The sequence below is a fragment of the Cetorhinus maximus genome, chromosome 10 (assembly GCF_964194155.1).
Source record: "Cetorhinus maximus chromosome 10, sCetMax3.hap1.1, whole genome shotgun sequence".
In the NCBI taxonomy this organism is placed as follows: domain Eukaryota; kingdom Metazoa; phylum Chordata; class Chondrichthyes; order Lamniformes; family Cetorhinidae; genus Cetorhinus; species Cetorhinus maximus.
Window position 1 is genome coordinate 122,468,349 of NC_135888.1, and position 22,801 is coordinate 122,491,149.

Below are 22,801 nucleotides of genomic sequence, written 5' to 3' on the forward strand. Positions count from 1 at the left end.
TTCCCCTCCTCCTCCTACCTCTTCTCTCCCCTTCCTCCTCCTCTCGTCTCTCCCCACCTCTCTTCACTCCCCCCCATCTACTCTCTTCAGTCCCCCTCCTCTCTTCACTGCCCCTTCCCTCTTCTCTTCCCTCCTCCTCTCTCTTTCCCCCCATCTCCTCTCTTTTCTCCCCCCTCCTCCTCTCTTCACTGCCCCTTCCCTCTTCCCTCCCCTCCTCCTCTCTTCTCTCCCCCTCCTCCTCCCTCTCTCCCGGTAGTGTCTCCACTGCTCACATCCTCACAAACATACTCAAAACCTGACGGCCAATGAGCTGCAGCCTTATTGTCCTGTGTCTCCTCCAATGCTGCCCACACTGCGGGGAGGGGGAGGGGAATCCCGCAAAACTGCCGTCCCGGCAAACTCCAGTCGCGCGCCAAAACCTAAAACATTCGCCCCCACAAGCGCTCGACCTCCGCCGCCATGAATTTTTTACTCTTACCGTGGCTGCTCGTGGCGATTTTAAGAATTCCAGTTCCGCACCTTTCCGCTCCGCCGACAAAATGGCGCCGTTGCTAAGTTGTATTTCTCCAATCCGATCACGTCGTCTATTTGCCCTGGGTGCGAGGTAGCCAATCAGAGCAGCCGTATTTCGCACGTGGCGAGGCGAAGTGACGACGGCGGGGGAGGCTGGGCTTTGGGCGCGTGCGCAGTTACCAAGTCAGAGCTGGTCTGAAAGCACCATCTTGGTGCAGGCGGCAAGAGAGAGAGAAGGAGAGCGATAGGGGGAATTGAAGAATAAATGTGTGTGGGCATTGAATAATAATATGAGGGCATTGAAGAATATGTCCGGGGGGATTGAAGAATAAATATGCGGGCGGGCAGGGGATTAGAGGGAGGCGATGGCATAGTGGTATTGTCGCTGGACAAATAATCCAGATACTCAGGTTAATGCTCTGGGCTCGAATCCCGCCACGGAAGAATTTGAATTCAATAAAAATCTAGAACTAAAAGTCTAAAAACCCATCTGGTTCACTAATGTCCTTTAGCGAAGGAAATCTGTTGTCCTTAGGTAACTCCGGACCCACAGCAATGTGGTTGACTTTTAAGTGCCCTCCGAAATGGCCTAGCAAGCCACTACAAAGTCACAAAAAAAGAATGAAACCGGACGGACCACCCAGTATTGACCCAGGCACCGGAAACCTGCCGACCCTGCAAAGTCCTCCTTACTAACAGCCGGGCGGGCGGTGGCTAGTTCCAAAATTGGGAGAGCAACAGCCTGATATAGTCATCCTCAAGGAATCATACCTTACAGATAACGTCTCAGAGCTGATTCACAGGCTAGTCAAGCAACAGCCTGACCTAGTCATACTCACAAAATTGTACCTTACAGATAATGTCCCAGACATCACCATCCTTGGGTATGTCCTGTCGCACCGGGAGGACAGACCCAGCAGAGGTGGTGGCACGGCGGTAAATAGTCAGGAGGGAGTTGCCTCAACATCGACTCCAGACCCCATGAAGTCTCATGTTATCAGATTAAACATGGGCAAGGAAACCTCCTGCTGATTACCATGTACCGCCCTCCCTCAGCTGATGAACCAGTGCTCTTCCATGTTGAACAGCACTTGGAGGAAGCATTAAGGGTTGCAAGGGCACAGAACGTACTCTGGGTGGGGGACTTAAATGTCCATCACCAAGAGTGGCTCAGTAGCACCACTACTGGCCGAATCCTAAAGGACATAGCTGCTATACTGGATCTGCGGCAGGTGGTGAGGGAACCAACAAGTGGGAAAAACTTACATGACCTCATCCATGACAGTATCAGTAGGAGTGACCACCGCACAGTCCTTATGAAGACAAAGTCACATCTTTACGTTAAGAATAGCCTCGATCGTGCTGTGTGGCACTACCACCATGCTAAATAGGATAGATTTCAAACAGATCTGGCAACTCAAGACCAGGTATCCATGAGGCGCTGTGGGCCATCAACAGCGGCAAAATTATACTCCACCAAAATATGTAAACTCATGGCCTGGCATATCCCCACTCTACCATTATCACCAAGCCAGGGCATCAACCCTGGTTCAATGAAGAGTGCAGGAGGGCATGCCAGGAGTAGCACCAGGCATACCCAAAAATGAAGTATCAACTGGTGAAGCTACAACACAGAATTACTTGCATGTCAAACCACGTAAACAGCACACGACCAACAGAACTAAGCAATCCCACAACCAACAGACCAGATCTAACCTCTGCATTCCTGCCACATCTAGTCATGAATGGTGGTGGACAATTAAACAATTAACTGGAAGAGGAGGCTCCACAAATATCCTCATCTTCAATGATGGGGGAGCCCAGCACATCAGTGCAAAAGATAAGGCTGAAGCATTTGCAACAGTCTTCAACCAGAAGTGCCAAGTGGACGATCCATCTCGGCCTCCTCTGTTGGTCCCCAGCATCACAGATGCCAGTCTCCAGCCAATTCAATCACTCCACAGGATATCAAGAAATGGCTGAAGGCACCTGATACTGCAAAGGCTATGGGCCCTGACAATATTCCGGCAATAGTACTGAAGACTTGTGCTGCTCCACATTGAGGCTACCCGCCACCATGTTGTCTGGCACTACCACCATGCTAAATGGGATAGATTTCGAACAGACCTAGCAACTCAAGACTGGACATCCATGAACTTGGAATAGCCAAGTTATTCCAGTACAACTACAACACTGACATGTACCCGACAATGTGGAAAATTGCCCAGGTGTGTCCTGTCCACAAAAAGCACGACAAATACAACCCGGGAATTACCACCCCATTAGTCTACTCTCGATCATCAGTAAAGTGATGGAAGGGATTATCAACAGTGCTATCAAGCAGCACTTGCTTAGGAATAATCTGCTCACTGGTTGATCCCCTAGCTTGGTGGTAATGGTAGAGTGGGGACATGCCCGGCCATGAATTTACAGATTGTGGTGGAGTACAATTCTGCTGCTGCTGCTGATCCACAGTGCCTCATAGATGTCCAGTCTTGAGTTGCTAGGTCTGTTCGAAATCTATCCCATTTAGCATGGTGGTAGTGCCAGACAACATGATGGAGGGTAGCCTCAATGTGGAGAAGGGTCTTTGTCTCCACAAGGACTGTGCGGTGGTCACTCCCACTGATGCTATCATGGGCAGATGCATCTGTGGCATGCAGATCGATGAGGACGAGATCAAGTATGTTTTTCTCTCTTGTTGGTTCCCTCACCACCTGCCGCAGATCCAGTACAGCAGATACGTCCTTTAGTACTCAGCCAGCTCGGTCAGTAGTAGTGCTACTGAGCCATTCTTGGTGATGGACATTGAAGTCCCCCACCCAGAATGCATACTACACTCTTGCCACCCTTAGTGCTTCCTCCAAATTGTGTTCAACATAGAGGAATACTGATTCATCAGCTGAGTGGGGGGTGGGGTGGGGGGGCGGGGAAGGTACATGGTAATCAGCAGGAGGTTTCCTTGCCCGTGTTTGACTTGATGCCTTGAGACTTTATGGGGTCTGGAGATGATGTTGAGGGCTCACAGGGCAACTCCCTCCCAACTGTGTACCACTGTGTCTCCACCTCTGCTGGGTCTGTCCTGCTGGTGGAATAGGAATTACCCAGAGATGGTGATGGTGGTGTCGATGACATTATCTGTAAAAAAAAATGATTCCATGAGGCTGATTATGTCAGACTGTTGCTTGACTAGTCTGCGAGACAGCTCTCCCAATTTTGGCATTAGATCCCAGGTGTTAGTTAGGAGAGGACTTTGCAGGGTTGATAGGGCTGAGTTTGCCGTTGTTGTTTCTGGTGCCTAACTTGATGCTGAGTGGTCCATTCGGTTTCATTCCCTATGGACTTTGAAATGGCCTATCAAGCCACTCAGTTGTATCAAATGGCGACAGAGGGCAGTTAGGAGTCAACATGGGGTCACATGTAGGCCAGACCAGGTAAGGACTGCAGCTTTCCTTCTGTAAAGGACATTAGTGAACCAGATGGGTTTCTATGACAATCGACAACGGTTTCATGGTCATTGGACTTTTAATTCCAGCTTTTTTATTGTCCCCAGAGCATTACCCTGTGTCTTTGGATTACTGGTCCAGCAACAATATCACTAGCCACTGCCTCCCCAGGACACTAGTCCCAACCCAGTTCAAGTGGAGCCCATTCCAGCAAAATAGCTTACTCTTCCCTGAGTACTGATCCGTGAATCAAAACCCCTTCTTCCCACACCACTCTTTGAACCACACTTTTCATTTTCTAATCCGCTTGACCCTATGCCACTTGACGCATGACTCAGGTAACAATCCAGAGATGATTACCTTTGGTGTTCTGCTTTTTAATTTGGACCTTAACTCCTCACATTCTCTTAACAAAATATCATTCCTGGTTCCATCTGTATCGTTGGTTCCCCTGTAGACCACGACAATTGAATTCTCGCCCTCCAACTTCAAGTTCCTCTCCAGCCGCAAGGGGATGTCCTTAACCCTGGCACCAGGCAGGCAAAAGAACCTTCGGAGCGCCCGGCTGCAGCTGCAGAGGACAGGATCTATCCCCATCTCCTATCGGTACAGCATTCCTTTTTGCTCCCCGCCCCACTTGAATGGCATACTTCACCATGGTGCCATGGCCAATCTGCTCATCCACCTTGCAGACCTTCTCCTCATCCACACAGGTAGCAAGCACCTTGTACCTGTTGGACAAACTCAGGGCTGAGGCTACATCACTACATGCCAATTCCTCTTCCTGTCGCAGTCACACCCTCCTGTCCCTGACCACTGACCAACTCTAAGGTTCTACCTAGCCTAAGGGGTGTGACTGCCTCCTGGAACAGTGACCAGGTAACCACCCAATGTCTGCAACTCAGACTCAGCTCAGCAACTCGAGCCGAAGTTGCCTAAGCTGCAGACACTCACTGCAGTTATGGTTGGCCAGGATTGCAGTGCATTCTACAGATTTCCACATACTGTAGTCACAGCACACCACTAGCCCTGCCATTTCTGTCCAACCTTATTAGTCAATTAGTTAATTTACACTGATGTGTAAATGTGGGGGGAATTCATCATTAAATCTTTTGTGGATAGTGTTTGGGAACAAATGCAGGATATCAGTTTCCCACAACTCATTCGCCAGCCTTAAAGCGAAGTGACAGTGATAGTGGAGGTTTGTGTGTGAACCAGCGGTTTGTCCCTCTGTGGGTGCCCAGAAACATGTGGTGGCTCCAGAGAGGGATGGGGGATTGCTCTTGATTTTTGTTATTTTACCGCAATCTGAAGCTATAAAAAAAAAGTGGCAGAACTTTTTTCCTGATTAATGAAGCAGCTGGTCACAACATTTGCCAGTCACAATCATCAACTCCTCACCCTCCTCACAGCCTGACACTCACCCTAATCGAAGGACTGGTCCTAGCTCCAGCTTTTGGCTCCACTTGTGTTAGCCACAGCTCAGCTGGTAGGACTGTAGCTTCTGAGTCAGGAAATTGTGGCTTTAAGTCATGCTCCAAGACTTGAGCACAAAAATCCAAAGCTGACACACTAGTACAGTGCTGACAAAGGTGTCATATTTCAACGGAGATATAAATTGAGGTGTCATATTTCAACGGAGATATAAATTGAGGTCGTCTCAGGTTGACATGATCCCATGGCACTATTTCGAAGAGCAGCAGGGGAGTTACCCTTGGTGCCCTGATTAATATTTATCACTCATTCTTCATCACAAAAAGATTATCTGGTCATTATCACATTGTTGTTTGTGTGAATTTGCTCTGTGCAAACTGGCTGCCGTGTTTCCTACATTACAGCAGCAATTACAAAGCTCTATATAAATGTAAGTCTTTCTTATTTCTTTCCACTTACAAAAATGCACAAGATCATGAGCAAAACTCAGAAGTCACACCTCTCGCGATGGATTCGTGTACAGAGTTGGCACATCTATTGAAGCTTCATCACAGAAAATCGTGTGATCAAACAGCAGGGGAGTACAGCAATTTGTAGCTCCGCCTGTCTCTCAGGCTTCACTTGTATAGGAAACTTCCTGCACTTCTGTGACTATGGATTCCAGATATTAGTGATCTGCCAAAGTGACTTGTCTTTTTATCCAGTCTATACAGAAATTGGAGAACATTCTTCAATCGTTGTGTATATTAATGTCAGAGAACAGATTTTTAGATACTGAGGGAATCAAGGGATATGGGATAATGCAGGAAAGTTTAGTCGAGGTAGATCAGCCATGATCTTATTGAATAGCTAAGCAAACTTGAGAGACTGAATGGTCTACTGCTATTCCTTATATTCATGGACATCTATCCACAAAAGGCTGCATTTTTAAAAAGCAATATTGAGTATCCAATCATTGATAAGGGCAAGGATATCTGTAACTGAATGATATAGCTCAAACAATTCACACCTGGGGTATCCCATTGCGTCTGTCTAAGCAATGCATATGTATATACTATGATCAGCAAGCAGTAAACAGAATTTCTTAAAAGTACAGACCTGTATTCCTGCCAAGTTTCTAAAATTCCTTCCAGGTCACATTTCCACAGACACCAATAATCTTCCTAACCTAAACTAATGTTGGTAGGTTTTGCAACCATGGGTTAATCGAGGGGAATTACTGTGCAGATTGATCCTGTCCTCAACAACTGCATGTCCAAAAAACATTCACTTTACAGCAATGTAGCCTGATTTTCTTTGCCCCCCTCCCAGTCCATGATCAGTGAAGTGAACTATACCTGTACAATTCCTGTCCTGTCTATGCCCAAAATGATTATCACACACAAATTGAATCTGGACCTCTGTACTGTACTTGCCTCTGTATAAAACAAGCCAGTGCATTCACCCGCTAAACCATTCAGGAAGTTGTGTCTTCCTGAAAAATTAAATTGATGCCAAAGTATTTTAACTTACTCAATGAATAAAAGTAACATCTGGCCGAAGTAGTGATTAAACTTGAAAGTTCCTAATTGCAAGATCAATTTGGCTCTCACATTGCACCAAAGTATTATCCTCAACATTTATATATTAATCCACACTTGCAACAGAATAATAGCCATTCTCAATGAAGACTAAACATTTGACTAGAAATAATCGAATAAATAAAAATGGTGGTGCATTTTCTTTAGCAGTCTTTTATTAAAAACATGGGCATTGTTTAGTTAAATTACAAAAGGTTTAGATATGGCAATGAAAGTAGCTTTCCAAATACAGAATTGCATGGTTCAGACCTGTACCCAGCCTTTCTCTTTTGTATCAATCACTTCTGAAATCTTCATAATTTTCAGGTAATGGCATTACTTTCTGACCAGAGGCAGGTATTAGATACAATATTCCAGCATTTGGAACAATATTCCACGAAAGGGACAAGGAGACATTCTTATTTCCTCTTGGGGATGGAGGTGAGGGAAGAAAGTGGAAAAAAAAACATTAACAGTAGCTGCACATCGTTCAAATCACAATCATCTGACAATTCCAGAAACATGGTTTTGACAACACTAGACATTTAGATTCACATTAGGATAAATTGAAAATCCCTCTTTTATTTGCTCTGCGCTGTCTTTTGGGGAACATAGAGAATAGAAGCAGTAGGAAGTAATTCGGCCCTTCGAGCCTGCTGCGCCATTCAATAGGATCATGGCTGATCCTCCATCTCAACGTCACACTCCCGGTCTCTCCCCATACCCCTTGACACCTTTAGCGTCTAGAAATCTGTCTATTTCTTGATTGGTAAGGGGATCAAAGATTACTGGGAGAAGGCGGGAGAATGGGGTTGAGAAACTTATCAGCCATGATTGAATGGCGGAGCAGACTTGATGGGCCGAATGGCCTAATTTCTGCTCCTATGTCTTATGGTCTTATGGTCTATTTCCTTCTTAATTATATTCAATGACGGCCTCCATAGCCTTCTGTGGTAGAGAATTCCACAGGTTCACTACCCTCTGAGTGAAGAAGTTTGCCTTCATCTCAGTCCTAAGTGGCCTACCCCACATCCTGAGACAGTGAACCCTTGCACTAGACCCCCCCAGCCAGAGGAAATATCATCCCTGCATCCAGCCCTGTCAGAATTTCATACCTTTTAATGAGATCCCCTCTCAATCTTCTGAACATCAGTGAATACAGGCCTAGTCCACCCAATCTCTCCTCATACAACAATCCTGCCACCCCACGAATCAGTCTGGTGAACCTTTGCTGCACTTCCTCTATGGCAAGTATATCCTTTCTTAGGTATGGAGACCAAAACTGCACACAATACTCCAGGTGTGGTCACCTGCAGTAAGACATCCTTGCTCCTGTACTTAAGTCCTCTCACAATGAAGGCCAACATACCATTTGCCTTCTTAACTGCTTGCTGAACCTGCATGCTTGCTTTCAGTGACTGGTGTACAAGGACACCCAGGTCCCTTTGTACATCAAATTTTCCCAATCTATAACATTTAAATAATACTCTGCCATTCTGTTTTTCCTATCGAAGTAGATAACTTCACATTTATCCACATTATACTGCATTTGCCATGTATTTGCCCACTCACTCAACTTGTCCAAGTCCCCTTGAAGCCTCTTAACATCCTCCTCACCACTCTCACCAAGTTTCGTGTCATCAGCAAACTTGGAAATATTACATCTGGTTCCCTCATCCCAATCATTGATATATATTGGGAACAACAGGGGACCAAGCACTGACCCCGAGGTGCCCCACTAGTCACCGCCTGTCACTCCAAAAAAGACCCATGTATTCCTACTCTGTTTCTGTCTGCTAACCAATTCTCAATCCATGCCACTATATTACCCCCAATCCCCTGTACTTTAATTTTGCACACTAGCCTCTTATGTGGGACTTAATCAAAAGCTTTCTAAAAATCCCAATACACCACATCCATGGTTCTCCTTTACCTATTCTTCTAGTTACGTCCTCAAAAAATTCCAGTAGATTTGTCAAACATGATTTCCCTTTCATAATTCCACCTTGACTTTGTCTAACCCCATTGATATTTTCTAAGTGTCCTCGTCCTGCGAGTGGTGCTTATAGGTCCATAGCAGTTCTTAAAACAAACTTTTCAACAAATAAGATGACAATGATGGAATAGATGGTATTGAGGAATATCAATATAACATCACAAAAATATTAGTGCTATTTCTGCACTCTTGCAATTCTGGCCTCTTGGACAATCCCAGTTTTAATCGCTCCACTATTAGCGGTCATGCCTTCAGCTGCCTATGTTCTAAACTCTGTAGTTTTCTCCCTAAAACTCTCCATCTCTCTAGCCTCCTTGAAGACACTGCTCAAAACATTTTGACCAAGTTTTTGTTCACCTGTCCTAATATCTCCTTATATGGCTTAGTGTCAAATTATTTTGATAGCCCTCCTGTGAATCAACTTGTAATGTTTTACTACATTAAAGGCACAGTAAAATGCAAGCAATTGTTGTTTTAGGATCCCAACGTATTTCTACTCCAAAGATTCACAATTTCCATATGGTAGTTTCGCAATCTTAAATGAGGCCGAGACTGGAAGCTCCAACTCCCACTAGTATTCCCATCACCTGCAACACTTTCCATTCATTCACAGACAAAAGACGTAAGCTGAACAGGTAGGTCCACACTTATGAACTTAATCGGCCAGTGCGCTACAGTTACCCTTAAGTGAATTATTTTACACTGAACGTCCTCTACTTATTCCAATATGCAGAAAACTATAATACTGATAGATCATATTATTCAAGAAAAAAATGCAAATGCAAATATCAGAAATATGAATAACGCAGAAGCAAGATAAACTATTAAATAAACAACAACTTTGCAGAAAAGTTGAAACTGTACTTGAAGCCATAGGTACTTAATCATTCACACCTTCCCTGACAACACTGTAGGTGTACCTACACCACAGGGACTGCAGCGATTCAAGAAGGCAGCTCACCACCACCTTCTCAAGGGCAATTAGGGATGGGCAATAAATACCGGCTGAGCCAGTGATGCCCACATCCCATAAATGAATAAAAAAAACATTGGCTGTGTACTCTCACTGAATGTGTGCTTCCATTTTTGTTCCCTGCTCCCCTCAATAAAAACATGCATTTGGTGCTTCACAGCAATGTAATTAGACAAAAACTGACACCGAGCCAAAGAAGACGTAAGGTAGGGAAGAGAAAGATGACTAAAATCTTATTCAAGTTGGCTGATTTCAAGCAGGGTATTAAGAGAGGGGGCTGGAGAGGTTTACGGAGGAATTCCAGGGCTCAGGGTCGAGATGGCTCATGCAATGACTCTCAACGTTGAAGGGATTTCAGAGAGCATAAGGGGCTAAAGCTGAAGGAATGCTGAGTTCCCAAAGGGTTGTAGAGTTTGACAATGTTATAGAGTTAGGAAGGGGTGATGTCATGCAAGGATCTGAACAGAAACGTGAGAATTTTTAATTTGAAATACTGGGAGAATGGGAACCAATGTAGATCAGTGAACATGGAGTGATGGGTGAAGTGGTCTTAGTTCGGGTTAGGGTACACACAGCAGAGTTTTGGATGAGTTGAAGTTTAGGAAGGATTAAGGATGTGAGGACAGCCAGGGGACCATTGGATTGGTCGAGTCTGGGGGTGTGGATGAAGGATCTAGCAGCAAATGGGCTGAGGTGGAAACAAGCAGCTTTGAAGATAAAAGTTTGTGCTTTTGTGGAGGACAGGATGTGGGACCAGAAGCTCACTATGGGTCAAAAAGGATACTGCAGTTGTTAACAATCTGGTTCAATCTGAGACAATAGGTGGGGAGGGAGATGAAATCAGTGGCAAGAACATGAAATCTTTGGCTTGGACTGAAAGATGATGGCTTTGGTCTTTCCAATGTTTAACTGAAGGAACTTGTGACTCACCTAGGACTAGATGTCAGACAACATACAAGCAGTGTAGCGGTCAAGGGAAGTAGTGGAGAGGTAATGCTGAGTGGCATCAGCGTACATGTTAGGACCCCAAGTTTTCAGATGAAGTCACATAAATGAAGAACAGAGATAATGATATAGGAACAAAAGCCATTGCTGGAGATACTCTAGGTTTGGTTGCAGAGGTAAGAGTGGAACCAAATGAGAACAGTTTTACTGAGTGGAACAACAGAGCGGAGGTGTTGGAGGAAATAACATGGTCAACTAAGTTGAAGGCTGCAGAGAGGTTATAGGATAGTGCACCACAGTCATAATCACAGAGGATGTCATTTGTGACTTGGATTAGGGCTGATTCAGTGTGAGAAATCTAATTGTAGAGATTCAAACTTGGAGTTAAGTGAAAGTCTTGGTTAGTGACATTGCAATTAAAGAATTTGAGAAGAAAGGAACATTGAAATGGGGTGGTAATTTTGAGGAGGGGACAATGGCAGCAATTCTGAAAGGTGTCTGGGAAGAGGCAGGTGTGCCTGACAGGATGTTTCCTCTTGTGGGAGAACTAGGGGTCACTGTTTAAAAATAAGGGGTCGCTCATTTAAGACAAAGATGAAAAGAAATTTTCTCTCTCAGAGGGTAGTAAGTCTTTGGAACTCCCTTCCTCAAAAGGCAGCGGAAGCAGAGTCTTTGCATGTTTTCAAGGCAGAGGTAGATAGATGCTCGATGGACAAGGGGGTGAAGGGTTACTGGGGGTAGGCAGGACATTACAGTCAGATCAGCCATGATCTTATTGAATGTCGGAACAGGCTCGAAGAGCCAAAAGGCATACTCCTGCTCCTTGTTTGTGTGTTCATAAGAGAGAAAACCATTTAAAATGTTGACTACAACGGGCCAGGGAGGAAAATTAGATGGAGATAAATTCAAGGGAGCAGGGGATCAGTCACATGGACAAGGTGAGCTCAGAGGGCACAGGATATATAGGAAAGAAAGTAGAGCAAGAGGCTATTACTTCATATTTCTCTGTATTAAACTGCTTCTGTCACCTGACTTCCCATTTCTCCTGTTTATATTGTCCTGAAGTGTTTTACTGCTCTTCTACTTCTGTCACCAGCAAATTTGCATACACTCTATTCCGAGGAATGGCACTGACCCTTGGGATACATCACTTCCCTCCTGCAATCTAAGCATTACAGTTTAATCCCAACCCAATTTTTTCCCTGACATCAACCTACATTCTATCTCAGCTACTATATTTTTCCTATCCTAGAAGCTTGATTTTTTTAAAAACAAGCCTCCCCTGAGATACCTTATTTAATGGCTTCTCAAAATCCAACATCTTATTTACCCAACTTCAAAAAACTAATAAAGTTTCCAAACGTTACTCAACTTAGGCAAATGCATGTTGATTCTCCACGATTATTCCAAGCATTTATAAATGCTCGCTAATTTGACTTTGAATTATGAATTTTAAGAGTTTGTCCATGAGGGTCATTCAACGAACTGATCTACAATTACCAGCTTATTCTTCCTGAACAACAATTTTAGAATAACTTCCAAACACTAGAGCTTATAGCTTAGAATATAAAAAAGTTTGATTTTATCGGAGATCATAATTGATGCAAACTGTCAACCCTCCAATACATTGAGACCTATAGCAGCAAAATGTAGTTAACAAACGAGAAAGGTTGTGTAGTTCACCAACAATCTTTTCGTTTTCTCTTCCCATTTTCTTAAGAATAATATTTTTTTTTTTTTACTCACTTCAGACCATTTCCATCATCCAAAAATAAATATTTGGGACTCATATCATGAAGATTAAGTCTAGGATTCTTTCCTCGCTGAAGGATTTTATCCCATAGGACCACTTGATTCAATGCCTACATTGTAAGTTAACAGAACAAAGATAGAAGAAATTAATAAAAATAGGTGCAGGAAGGAATTTTAAGACTGTACTATACCGTCAAGTAAATATTACTATAAGGCACAGGACAGAGCAATAACGTATCACTGTGCATTACTACAAAAGAATCAGGTTACTGAAAAAATGGAACATCATACTCAAACAAATAATGATTAACGGTAAGAATACATAAACAGCACATCCAAATAGATGAATTTTAGGCAGTCTGCACAGCTTCAATGCATCACATATAGACAAATTCAACTTACATTCTTCTCTGTAGCATATTCCACTGCTAGATACAGGAAAAGCTGCTTAACATTCCAATTGAATACTGGCCCCAGATGTAGATAAATAGTTAAAGGAAATATGGGTTCTGGATAAATTCATTTAATAGAAGTCCTCAACAATAAGTGATAAAATGGCTATTTGCCAAATAAGAATCATATAAAATGACCTCATAATAGCTTCCTTTCTAGGCTGTGCTCTGTTTTTTCTTTTCTTGGGCCTATCAAAACAGCTGCTCAGGTGCACAACAGCAGCCAAGGATGACTGTTTCTGCAATCTGCTCTCAAAGAAGACAGAATAATTAGAAAAATGAGATAACAAAAAAGAAATCAGAGAATTTGAAAAAGCTAATAGAATGTAGTACCTTAGTTCAAATCCAGCCCAAAGTGAGAAGGTGAACCCCACTTCTGTCTGCTGACTTTAAGGGCATTGCATGAAGCCAATTTGGACATCCTAAAAACTGGCCATTATTCAGCATTAAATACCACTAAGTTTGCATTAACAATCCAAACAGAATGGCTGGAGAGTGAAAGGAAAAACATTACACTGGAACACTGAGGGGTGGCCCTCAAGATTGGGCTGAGGCGTGCTATATAGATAGTGTAGGCAGCTTCACTTACATCTAACTGTTATAATGCAGAAACGTTATTTCTGTCAGCGAGTGTTAAATCTATGGAACAGGCTTCATAGGGACATGGTGGAAAAGATCATATTGAATGAATCAATACTATCAAATTCAAATGAGATACACTTCTTTCAGAAAATATTTTGTGATACAGTATGAGTAATATATGACATCTGATAAATATAACATGCTTGGGAAGAACAGGTGACTTTGGATCTAAGATTCCCAAAGATCTCCACAGCCTGGGGTTGTTTCACTTCATAGAAACAAAGTGCACAGCAGAAGGCCATTTGGTCCATTGCACCTGTGCCAAATCTTTGAAAGAGCTATTCAATTAACCCCTTTCCCCTGTTCTTTTGCATTAGTTCTGCAATTTTCTCTTTTTCATGCATATATCTAATTCCTTTGTGATTGTGCTATTGGATCTGCTTCCACCAGTTTTATCAGGTCACTGCACCAGTTTTATTCTAGATCCTAACAACTTAGTGCAGAACAAAATGTCTCCTCATTTCTCCTCTGAATACCTTTGACCATTGTCTTACATGTTCTGGTTGCTGACCCTCCTGTCAGTGGAAACAGTACAATGTTCTTTTTTGGTCTGGCTAGCCTCAAGTATTTTTCTGTTTTCAGATTACATAGCGAATGCTGGGCAGGCAGGTATTGATGCTTCATGCGTTGCAAGTTGTGTGTGGAATTCAAAGGACCTGCTGTTGTTGAAATTTGTAAAATAAATGCCATTATTAAATAATACCATCATTATCTTTGAACCATGTGACTACCGAGGTGGTAGAAGACAACCGAGATGGACCTTTGTCTTTTTTCATTGAGCAATTCCTACATTCCTATACCTAACCTGGGATTCCCAGTCCTCAGCTTGATGAACAGAACTGTGAATCAAGTACGAAAAAGGATATCAACATAAACGCTAAAATTTACAGATCCTAAATCATACTTTCCAGTGTAGTCTTCATATTTTTTTCTGAAATAGAAACAAAACATGTACTCCAAAACACAGGCAACACTCCTTCTCTTCCTCTCCCTGATACTACGCTCTTATTTTCCCTACATTTTAAGCAGATGAAGCTTTACCTTATCATTTCACATACTTGAAGCTATTTTTTTTAATACTGTGAAAAATATACAATTCACAAAATCCTATTTTATGGGTGAAAAAGTTAGTTGATCCCTACTTAGGCGATGTTCCAGTATACACCCATTACAATTTAAATACAGATAAGGCAACAGGAATTTTTTTGAAAAGCAATAAATTATTCAGCCATTTTGCAGAGTTTTCCAGAGTGAAGAGGGTTTAAGATTTCGGCTGGTATTGGACATCTTTGCTTCTGCAGTAAAGAGAAATATAAACAACTTTTGAGAAGTTTGCACCACATACTGGTGCCTGCCACAGAAGCTTTCATACAATAATAGCCGGGTCATTTTCACTGCTGTGAAATACTGCCAGCATAGACAATGTGAATACAAGGCAGCAGTTGGCTGGGAGGGATTGATTAGGCAGTAATTCAATTAATAAGTTAAGATATTATAAATCGAGATAGCAAAGCCCACATAATACCTGGCTTAAACTGACACCTGGTGCTGTAATTCCGGGCCCAACAATCAAATCCATGGGGTGGCATCGCTCATGCATGATGACGTTCACACTGAAAGAGTAACAATTGTGACGTCATTACTGCAGGGATTATCAGGGAATTTTCTGCCACACAGTATGTAAAAGTAATGGGTGTATACTTAAAGCAAATTAATAAGAATGTTACCATTATTTCTGCACATTATTCTAATAGCAAATTGGGGAAAAACAGGAATAAACTATTTGGTACACCCAAACTACCATAAATTTCTTTTTCTGTTCCCATTCATGATCATCCAAAATGACACACAAACTGTCTTATGGCAACCAGTTTTGAAGCAATCTTTTTTCATAATGTTTGAATTATGGACAAATTGAGAAGAATATACTGCAACTAAGAGAATTAAAGGATCAAGTGACAACGAGGATCACAGCCTGTAAATATGAATAGGAAACAAGAATACTGATGAATAAAACATAATACCAAGACATTAATTCATTGAAGGAGGTAGGTTCAGGGGAGATACTTACAAGTATACCCATTGTAGATGGGGAATAAAACTCATTTTTAAACTTCTTACTTTGTACTATTCCCCTGCATCATCAACGGACCAAAGAGGGACGTGTTTGGTTAATATCAACCACAAGCTCCACACCAATTTGCACCAATACCACTTGTGGTATTCGCCACTAACAGGATGCTGCTGTCAAGGCAAAAATATGTTCTGCCTATCACACAAATGAGTAATGTGAATTTCAGTGTCAGTGTGATGCTAGGTATGTAGGCTGTACATTTCAAAGACTAGTGGATTGTATCAAACAGCATGTCCCAGCCGCTGTTTGCAATGGGCAGTGTACAGACTGCACCCAACCAGCTCGTGCTTGCAAAACTCAAAGAGTGTCCAACATTAGATGTGATTCTGCGATTGGATAGCACTTGCTAAATAATTCTTAGTGTGCTAATAATTATGCTGACAACCAATTTAAGATTGTCAGTCGGGCTCGTAATGTGGCACATTTGCGTGTCCTGGAAGCTACATTAATACACAGGGCCCTGTTCTTTGCAGACAGAAAAAACATGTACATACATTGCGCCTATTTCAGCTAACTCATTCCTCAAGGCAATGCCTTTGCCAATCAGGGTCAAGCTGTCTGGTTTAAATTTCAAACGATGCTTGGCAGCTATCTGTCAGTCACCATCAGTGCTGCATTCTCCATGGCAATGCCACTTGCCAACCAATCAGCACTCTCTTCACATACAGTATAAATTGTTGTTTTCCACCTTATACTGGTATTCTTGTGAGTGTCCTGATGAATGCAAGCTAAAAAGCTTAGACCTGTCTCTTTTTTTCAGCAATACCCAAGTTCTGTATTACCAAACAACTAAATGACAAATTAAGGAATGGGATAGTAATAAAAGGAACTGTAGTGCGTTAAGGGATAGACAATAATGGCAGAACAACAGATTGCCAAGTAGTGCCAAGGTATGTGGATGATATGTTTGCTATATTTAAATCCGCAGCTGCATGTAATAATTTCCTTACATGTCTTAATGGGCTCCATCCTGCGCTCAAATTCACCGATGAAATGGAGCAGTCAAATAAACTCCCTTTCCTGACATACTAGTTGAGAAATCTGCCAGGGGGGTTCTTTACCACAGTCTACTGCAAGCCTACTTTCACTGGTCAATATACACATTGGGATTCTAACAGTTCCACACACTATAAGATTGGCCTTATAAGCAATCTTGTAATTAGGGCCCGAGCCATTTGCTCACCATGCAAGCTTGATGCTGAAATAGGGCGCATCCTGCAGAATAACGGCTACCCTGATCAGATAATTTTGCGCTGCATATCTCATGAACGGGCCTAAGGTTATCACTTTCGGCCCTGAAAAGTGCCCAATCTACCTCAGGTTACCCTGGAAGGGCAAGGTACCTCAAAAATTTGAGCAACAGGGGAATTTAGCTGTTTCACGCTGCTACTATGCAGTAGCAACACGAGTGGCATTCACCACTAACAGGAGGCTGCCGTCAAGCCAAAAATACGTTCTACCTATCACACAAATGAGGAATGTGGTATATGAATTTCGGCGCCAGTATGATGCTAGGTATGTAGGCCGTACATCCCAAAGACTGCAAGTCATATCAACCAGTCTGTGCTTGCAAAACTCAAAACACAGTGTCCAACATTAGATGTGACTCCGCGATTGGACAACATTTGCTAAATAACCCTCAGTGTGCTAAGAATTACGCTCACAACCAATTTAAGATTGTCAGTCGGGTTTGCAGTGTGGCACATTTGCGTGTACTATAAGCTATATATATATATTAATACACAGGCCTGGTTCCTTGCAGACAGAAGGAGCATGTACACACATTATGCCTGTTTCAGCTAAACAAAATAAGCGACAGCCATTTGCTGTCAAGATGCCTGGTTCAAATTTCAAATGATGCTTGGTAATTAACTGTCAGTCACCATCAACTGGTGTACTCTCCATGACAATGCCTCTACCAGAGTCCACTTGCCAACCAATTAGCATTCTCTTCTCATACAGTATAAATTTGTTGTCTCCCTTAGGACATTTCGCAAGAATGCAAATCCAAGTGCAAGAGGAAAATCTTTAACAAAAATCTCTTTTTTCCAGCAAGACTGCCAAGAATAATATTAATCTTTATTATAATGAAAAACTAAGATGACATTAAGCAAAACTGATGCAGTGGGGTAGTATTATTAAATAAAAAATCCACACAGTCTGAAGCAATAGGTGAGTATCCTCAACGCCAGCTCAGCTTCAAATCCTATGTTGCTCCAACAGCAAAGCCACCTAGTCAAACATCACTAGCCCAGATTTCCACTGTAGTTAAAACTCTCATTTGCACCTTTTTTACCTCAAAGTTTGATGTTTTTACCCCAACCTACAAAAATCTAACTCATCTAGAGTTCTGCAGGCTCCATCTTTTCCGATGCAATTTCATCCACATGTTTCATCTCTACTGGCTCCCTGCACCTCAGCACAAATTTCAAAATCTTCACACTCTGTCATGGCCTCACTCTACGTTCTATTACACATCCTCTTCTCTTCCAACATTTGGTCACTTGGCACCTCCCCCTTTCTGTTGCTCTACCATGGGTGCCAGAGCCTTCAGGCACCATACCCCTGGACTTTGCATATCATGTCTCAAACCTTCATTACCTTGCCCGAACACTCTTTATTCTCAAAAGGTACCTTCTGTGCTTCAGATCATTTCTCATTTCAACCTTTCCTTCTGCTTAATGTAAACTATCATAAATAAATGTAACTTATTGCTCCAAATTGTATCAAATTAAATATAATTAGAATTAATAAAAAGTTATGTGACCGTTTCTACAATCTGTCCTCAGAATAGTATTATAAATTGTGACATATTTGAAAGCCAGTATGCAATTGTAATTGGGATATTAAAAGAAAGTAACAAACCAATAACATTGTCAAAGTTATAATGGAGACATATTAAAGATAATCAAGAGTTAATATTTATAAGCTATGACCCAGTCTCCACCACCACCACCACCCATTTGCAGATAGGAGAGTATTCCAAGTTATCGGACAAGATAAATTGAAGACACAATAAATAAGAGAAAATAATAAGCTAAATGAGCAACTGCTCAAAGAAGCATTACAGGCCTTTTGGTCTAACTGATCTATGTTAGTATATAGAGGAGGTAGATTTTTTTTTTTAAATCGGGTGTTGAGGGCTATGAGGAGCTGGCACGAAAGAGGAGTTGAGGCCTGGGGCAGATCAGCCATGATCTTATTGAATGACGGGGAAGGCTTGAGGGGCCGAATGGCCTACACCTGCTCCTACTTCTTATGTTCTCCCATCCTACTTCATCTGACTGCCAGATTCTTGTTCCTTTCTCCTTCGTGTACTTACCTAGCTTCCCCTTAAAGGCATCTATTCCACGCACCTCATCTACTTCATGCAAATAGCAAGTTCCACATTCTAACCATTCTTCGGTGTTATTCCTGAGTTCTTTACTGAAATTATATTTATGGCCTCTAGTTTTGGACTCCCCCACAAACAGAACCATCTTCCGCCTAGCCTTAATTTTGGAGACCTACCTGTTTTAGGCCACCCCTCTCAGCCTTCTCTTTCCAGAGAACAAAGCCCCCAGCCTTTCCTGACAACTGCCAATTATTGCATTAGGGATATAACTTAAGAGCCCAAGGCCCAGTTTCCACTGTCGGGGGCAGTCGCACCGAGGAAACGAGGTAATGGTTTGTGGAGAGCTCGCCCTCGGCCCCCGGCCCCCTCCTCCCCCCGCCCCGGTCCACACTCACAGAGAGATGCCGCTCACACTGATGCTGACCGGTACCCGGGACTGCCGGAACACTGTACTCAGGAGCACCAGCACGGTCAGCGCCGCCATCACCATCACCGTGAAGGCGAACAGCGAGTTGAACCGCGAGATCAGGTTGTTCATCTTCCCGGGCGCCCGGCTCCAGGAGCAAGGTGTACAAACAGACCCAGCGCACAAAACACTCCGGTCCAACCGCTGCAACTCGGCATAAAGGTTCCCAGTCCCCTTTTTACCCCCCTCCCACACCTCCCCCTCTCTCTCTCTCTCTCTCTATCTCTGTGCAGCTTTGTCTTGCACCTGCTCTATCTCAAGACTCCCCAACCGCACATCTGCTTTTTAAACCTTCCCCTCAAGACTCAGATTTCCAAATAGAATAAGCTAATGAGTTTCGATAATTCTTTCGAGTTATCAACAGTCACAGATTGCAACTCTGTCGAGTACCATCACAGTTCTTGGTTTCCGGGAGTGGGACACGAACCCACAACCCTCTGATTCAAAGGCGAGGGTGCTATGAACTGAGCCACAGCTGACACCTCCCTAATGAGTTTTGATGATGAAACTCGTTACAACGAAAGGCTAATCCTTATTAGCGTGCTAGCAATCCAGTAGTAGCACTCATTTCTGGTGGGGGAGGGGGGCATTCCCCAAAGTCAACAAAATGAGGTGGGTTCAGCAAAAGCGACAACCTGCAAAAACACTTAAAACATCTCTAGCTGTTATTTCTTCCCCCAGCGGACCGTCATAGGCACAATACTATAGGTTACAAGTGTAAGCAGAAATGAATGACACAAGACATGAGTGAGGCTTAACGTTATCAGGGTCAGAGTATTATTGCTGCAGAATAATCAATGCAGCGAAACGCTCATTTCAGTGACTGAGATACATTCTAACTATAATTCTTGAGACTTCAAAATGTCCCGGGCTACATAATGAACAGAATCAACATTTAATATGTCAAAAAGTAAATTTAAACCCGGCTGTGGAGGAAAATGAAGCAGACAAAACTGCAAATGTTAAGACTTTAAAATTAACAGGATTATGCCAACAGCCCTGAAAAATTGATCAGTTTGAGCTAATTTCATTGCTCACTTGAGCTCAAGAGAACGTCTCTCAATTACTGAGATACCCAATTACAGCATTTAAGCTGATTTCACATCGTTAAAAAATACTTTAGATAAATCTAAAGTTGGCATTCCATTTCATTTCTTTAGAGCTAATCACTATTCAGTAATCTCAGCTAGATGTACACGTGTGATTAATGGCTATGACAAGATTAGGCTCAGCTGTGATGTCTACTTCTTTTCAATGATAATAAACAATCATACTGCTGGTGGAATTGCAGGCCAAATGTGCACCATAAATGTTAGCATGCATCTGCAAGCAGGGAGTGAAACATGATTCCCCCTTTGACTTGTTAAAAAAAAAGCAAAGATTATGTCCACAATTTCAGTATTAAAATGAAAGTACACTTTTTTACCAGCTCTCTCTCTTATTCCATACCCATGTACCCAGTATAGCAAGATATAGCACATGTAACATACAAACGTATATACGAACATAAGAAATAGGAGTAGGCCATTCAGCCCCACGAACCTGTTCTGCTATTCAATAAGATCATAGCTGATCTGTTTATTCAGAATTCCACATTCCCATCAACCCCCAATAACCTTTGATTCCCTTGCCTAACAAGAATCTATCTAACTCCGCCTTAAAAATATTCAATGACCCCACCTCCATTGCCTTCTGAGGCAGAGAGTTCCAAAGTCATTTTGGAACCCTCAGAAAAAAAAAAAATTCCTCATCTCTGTCCTAAAAGGGCGACCCTTGATTTCAAAACAGTGCCCCCTAGTTCTGGACTCACCCACAAGAGGAAACATCCTTTCTACATCAACCTTGTCAATACCGTTCAGGATTTTTTATACTTCAATCAAGTCAACCCTCACTCTTCTGAACTCCAGTGGAAACAGGCCCATTTGGTCTAACCTTTCCTCATCAGACAAGTCCGCTCATTCCAGGTATCAATCTAGCAAACCTCCTCTGAACTGTCTCCAACGCACTTACAACCTTCCTTAAATAAGGAGGCCAAAACTGTACACAATATTCGAGATGTGGTCTCGCCAACCCCCTGTATGACTGAAGCATAACATCCTTACTTTTATATTCAATTCCTCTTGTAATAAAGGATAGCATTCAATTAGCCTTCTTGCCTACTTGCTGTACCTGCATATCAACCTTTTGTGACTCATGCACCTGAACACCTAGATTCCTCTGCATCTCAGTTCTGCAGCCATTCTTTGTTTAAGTGATACCCTGCTTTTTTATTCTTCCTGCCAAAGTAAACAGCTTCACATTTTCCCACATTATACTCCATCTGCCAGATTATTGCCCACTCAACCTATCTATATCTGTCTTGTGTCACCTTAATTGTAAAACTTCATTTTTTTGTCTTTTTACTAATTTTCACTAATAATTTTAACCCACCCCCATTTTGTTCTTTTGCTATCTGGCAAAAGTGGAAACATAATTACAATGATGCATCCTATAGTTCGAAGGGCACTTTATTTGTGATGAGGATTCTGATCGCCCACTACAAAGCCCCCCTCCATAGGAAGCATACGAAACGGATTAAAAAGTTTTTACACTGAAATGCAAACCAGCATTTTTTTTTTAAAAACTAATAGAAGAAACAATTCAGGACACTTGAAAGGCACAGACATCATTCTTGGCCATGGATGGAAATGGAGATCAGGGGGCAGGAAACAGATTCTCTAACTACATCCATGGCCAGGAATGATGAAAATAGGTTGCAGAATGTGTGCAAAAAGTATCAGTATTGCGCATAAAAAGTAATTTTCTAAACTGAATAATTTGGAAAACCTGAGGGGAAAAAAGTAAAACGACAAAAAAATGCAGCTTTACAATTAAGAGGTTAAGTCTCTCGGCAGATTTTCTGCAAATTAGAAATGGAACTTAAAAACATGGCAATATTTGCACCAACCAATAGCTTTTATTTTTCTGGAGAGCATTTCCCAGTCTCAGTTTTGTCAGGGTGAGGGCGGGAAACAACATTCGCCTTAGTGCAGTTCCGAGCAGGCCGAACATGTAGTTATTCTCATCACATCCAATAATCCAGCACATACCAACTATTGGCATTGTATATGTAGATGTGTATGAATGAAAGAAAAATGTTTTTCAATTAAATAAAG

At 42.4% G+C, this 22,801-nt stretch overlaps 2 protein-coding genes across 7 annotated transcripts in view; both read right to left on the minus strand.

Moving 5' to 3' along the window:
- Nucleotides 1–573, minus strand: part of hmgxb3 (HMG box domain containing 3) — a 77,034-nt gene extending 76,461 nt beyond the window's left edge. For all 5 annotated transcript variants that reach the window (XM_078551066.1, XM_078551064.1, XM_078551063.1 and 2 more), the window contains exon 1: nt 479–573. The gene's annotated coding sequence lies outside the window, so the exon portion shown is untranslated. The remainder of the gene's footprint in view (nt 1–478) is intronic.
- A 6,534-nt stretch (nt 574–7,107) lies between these two features.
- LOC144685294 (signal peptidase complex subunit 3-like) lies at nt 7,108–19,798 on the minus strand. Of its 2 annotated transcripts, XM_078549712.1 has the most exons (5): nt 19,576–19,720; nt 14,577–14,643; nt 13,021–13,095; nt 12,613–12,728; nt 7,108–7,380 (listed from the first exon to the last, which is right to left on the minus strand). In XM_078549712.1, exons 1-5 carry the CDS (start codon nt 19,716–19,718, stop codon nt 7,248–7,250), a joined length of 534 nt encoding a protein of 177 aa, XP_078405838.1. In that variant the 5' UTR covers nt 19,719–19,720; the 3' UTR covers nt 7,108–7,247. The 2 variants fall into 2 exon arrangements, with proteins under 2 accessions (XP_078405838.1, XP_078405839.1); XM_078549713.1 differs by lacking the exons at nt 13,021–13,095; nt 14,577–14,643 and adding an exon at nt 15,238–15,325 and having other exon boundaries at nt 19,576–19,798.
- Nucleotides 19,799–22,801: the final 3,003 nt, after the last annotated feature.

Bases quoted from the DNA above. Each gene is read 5' to 3' on its own strand.
- LOC144685294 (XM_078549712.1), bottom strand. From the start codon at position 19,718: ATGAACAACCTGATCTCGCGGTTCAACTCGCTGTTCGCCTTCACGGTG. The intron at 13,096-14,576 runs ATCCTTTTTCGT...ATTTATCTACAT, and splicing joins ATTTTAGCGTTTATGTTGAT to CTGGGGCCAGTATTCAATTG. The intron at 12,729-13,020 runs GTAAGTTGAATT...CTTACAATGTAG, and splicing joins AATATGCTACAGAGAAGAAT to GCATTGAATCAAGTGGTCCT.